General features: G+C 30.4%; 1 protein-coding gene across 1 annotated transcript; it reads right to left on the bottom strand.

Annotated features, from left to right (window-relative positions):
* Nucleotides 1–1,001: 1,001 nt before the first annotated feature.
* Nucleotides 1,002–1,765, bottom strand: LOC104719148 (CLAVATA3/ESR (CLE)-related protein 44-like). Its single transcript, XM_010437006.3, has one exon. The coding sequence runs from the start codon at nt 1,585–1,587 to the stop codon at nt 1,249–1,251; it is 339 nt and encodes a 112-aa protein (XP_010435308.1). The 5' UTR covers nt 1,588–1,765; the 3' UTR covers nt 1,002–1,248.
* Nucleotides 1,766–2,146: the final 381 nt, after the last annotated feature.

Raw genomic sequence — 2,146 nt, 5'->3', positions numbered from 1 at the left:
TATTGTGGAAGTTTTTGTAAGGAACAATTTCTACGCCGGTTGTCTCGTCAGAATTATGGGATTCCGGTGAAATCATTTCTCCTGGATCCTGTGTGAGGATTGGGAATCCGGGTGCAGTCGATTCAGGTATGCAGGTTTTAAAATTGTCTAATAAATTTATATTTTGTTTTAAATATTTTTTTTTGGGAAGTCTATATAAATATTCGTAACAAAAAATATTATATTTATTTTTATCTTAATACACTAATTTTTGTTTTTATGTTTTATTATAAAAATTATTACAATAATCTAAATTATTTACCAATCATTCGTCACCTACAAATATTGTCAAATTTTAAAAACGTTTCACAACCTATTTACAAATTTTTTTATTACAATATCTACACTATTGCAGTGGGTATATGACCAACTTAATAATAATTGAAAAATTGAAAAAAGTTAATTTGATATAATAAAATTAAAATTTTGAAAATTATAATCATGATCTTATAATATTAGTTTTGTTTTCTTTGAATGATAAATTTAAAACTTTTTTTTTTTTTTTAAATATTATAGTAAACTTTGAATTGATACTTTGTCTTCTATATAATTGACATATATCACGATTTTACGAGTTAGTAACTTTTCAAACCAAACTTTATATAATAACAAACATCCATGTATTTTACCACCATTAGAGATATTTTTATTATATTTGTTCACGTATTAAAAAAAGATTTAACACGAATCTTAACATATACCTATTAATAATTTTCGAATTTGTTGCTTATCGTAGCATTTATACTTCAATTAAAAGAATATGGCCCATAATATATGATGAAAAAGAAGTTACGTATGGGTTTATTTGATAAGAATATATGATATATAGAATAAACCTAAAATGATTGATTATGCTCTAAATATAATAACCAGCCAATTAGTTTTTAGCACATTATCATGCATATGTATACATATGTCCCTATTCATAGATATTATTTTATATTTATACATACAGCTCTATGAAAGAAATAAAACACAAATGTGATTATATATATATAGATGCATATATACACATGTGAAAATATTTTTCTCTCATTTTCTATATATTGCTAACTTCAAAACTTTAAAAAGAATGATATCAAAGGATCTAAACAAACAAAGAGGAGAAATCAAAAAGGAAAAACAGAAATATAGTTAATTAAAAATCCATGATAAAGTTCTCTCCATCCATTACAAACTCACCCAGAAATATTAAAACCGGAATCCCACCTAGTTTGAAATAGGGTTTGGACCACTTGGAACCTCATGAGCTTCAGCTCCGAACTCTCTCCTCCTCTTCCTCGTAGAAGTAGAAGAAGTGCGACTGCGTTGACTGTGAGCTGTTGGACGCAAACTCATAGTGGATGAAGATGGAGTGGAAGGTTGTAGAAGGAACCTCTTGGAGGGAGACATACTGTTCTTAGGTGAGGATTCATGGAGGTGATGACTTATGGAACTTGTAGGGCTAATGAGCAAAAGGAAAGCTAAGAAGATGATTATGATAATGAAACGGATAAATTGATGGAGATGCAATGACTTGGTGTTGGTTTGATTAATTGTAGTTGCCATGCAGTTTAGAGAAAAGAATAAAAAAAACCACCCCCGAAAAGCTCAAGCAGGGCTCAATATCCTTGAACCAGAGCTCTATCAAATAAAAAGCAAAAGAGAAATCTAGCAAGAAGAAGAAAATGTAGGAGAGTTTGATGAGCTAATAAAGATGGGATAATAAAGATGTTGTTGGAAAACATCTCATCAAGATTGTTCAGCATTTGAGAAAAAATGGGATACCTACTTGTAAAAAAGTGTGGCAGATATGTCACGAGGAGTTAAATTACGAGAGAGCCCTTTCTGTTAGCATCTTTGAAGAGTGTGGACAAATGCATGGGACAGACTAGGGTTTGAATAAGATGCACTATCTGTTCAGGTTTTGCCCCTATGAATGTTTCTTATTTGTGGTAGGCCACATACGAAGAGGAAAAATCGAGGAAAAGGCCAAAGAGTGTAATGGTCAATTGGCAAAGATTAATCTTGAAAGCTGAAGAAAAAATAAAGAAAATGAAGCGAGGTGAAAGAAAGAAGGTTTCATGCTCCTTTTCACCTTTACGATTTATTTCTCAAGACCTTTTGT

Source organism: Camelina sativa, chromosome 10 (assembly GCF_030686135.1).
Source record: "Camelina sativa cultivar CO46 ecotype springtype chromosome 10, ASM3068613v1".
Lineage (NCBI taxonomy): Eukaryota > Viridiplantae > Streptophyta > Magnoliopsida > Brassicales > Brassicaceae > Camelina > Camelina sativa.
The sequence above is the reverse complement of the archived record's forward strand: the minus strand, read 5'-3'. Positions and strand labels throughout refer to the sequence as shown.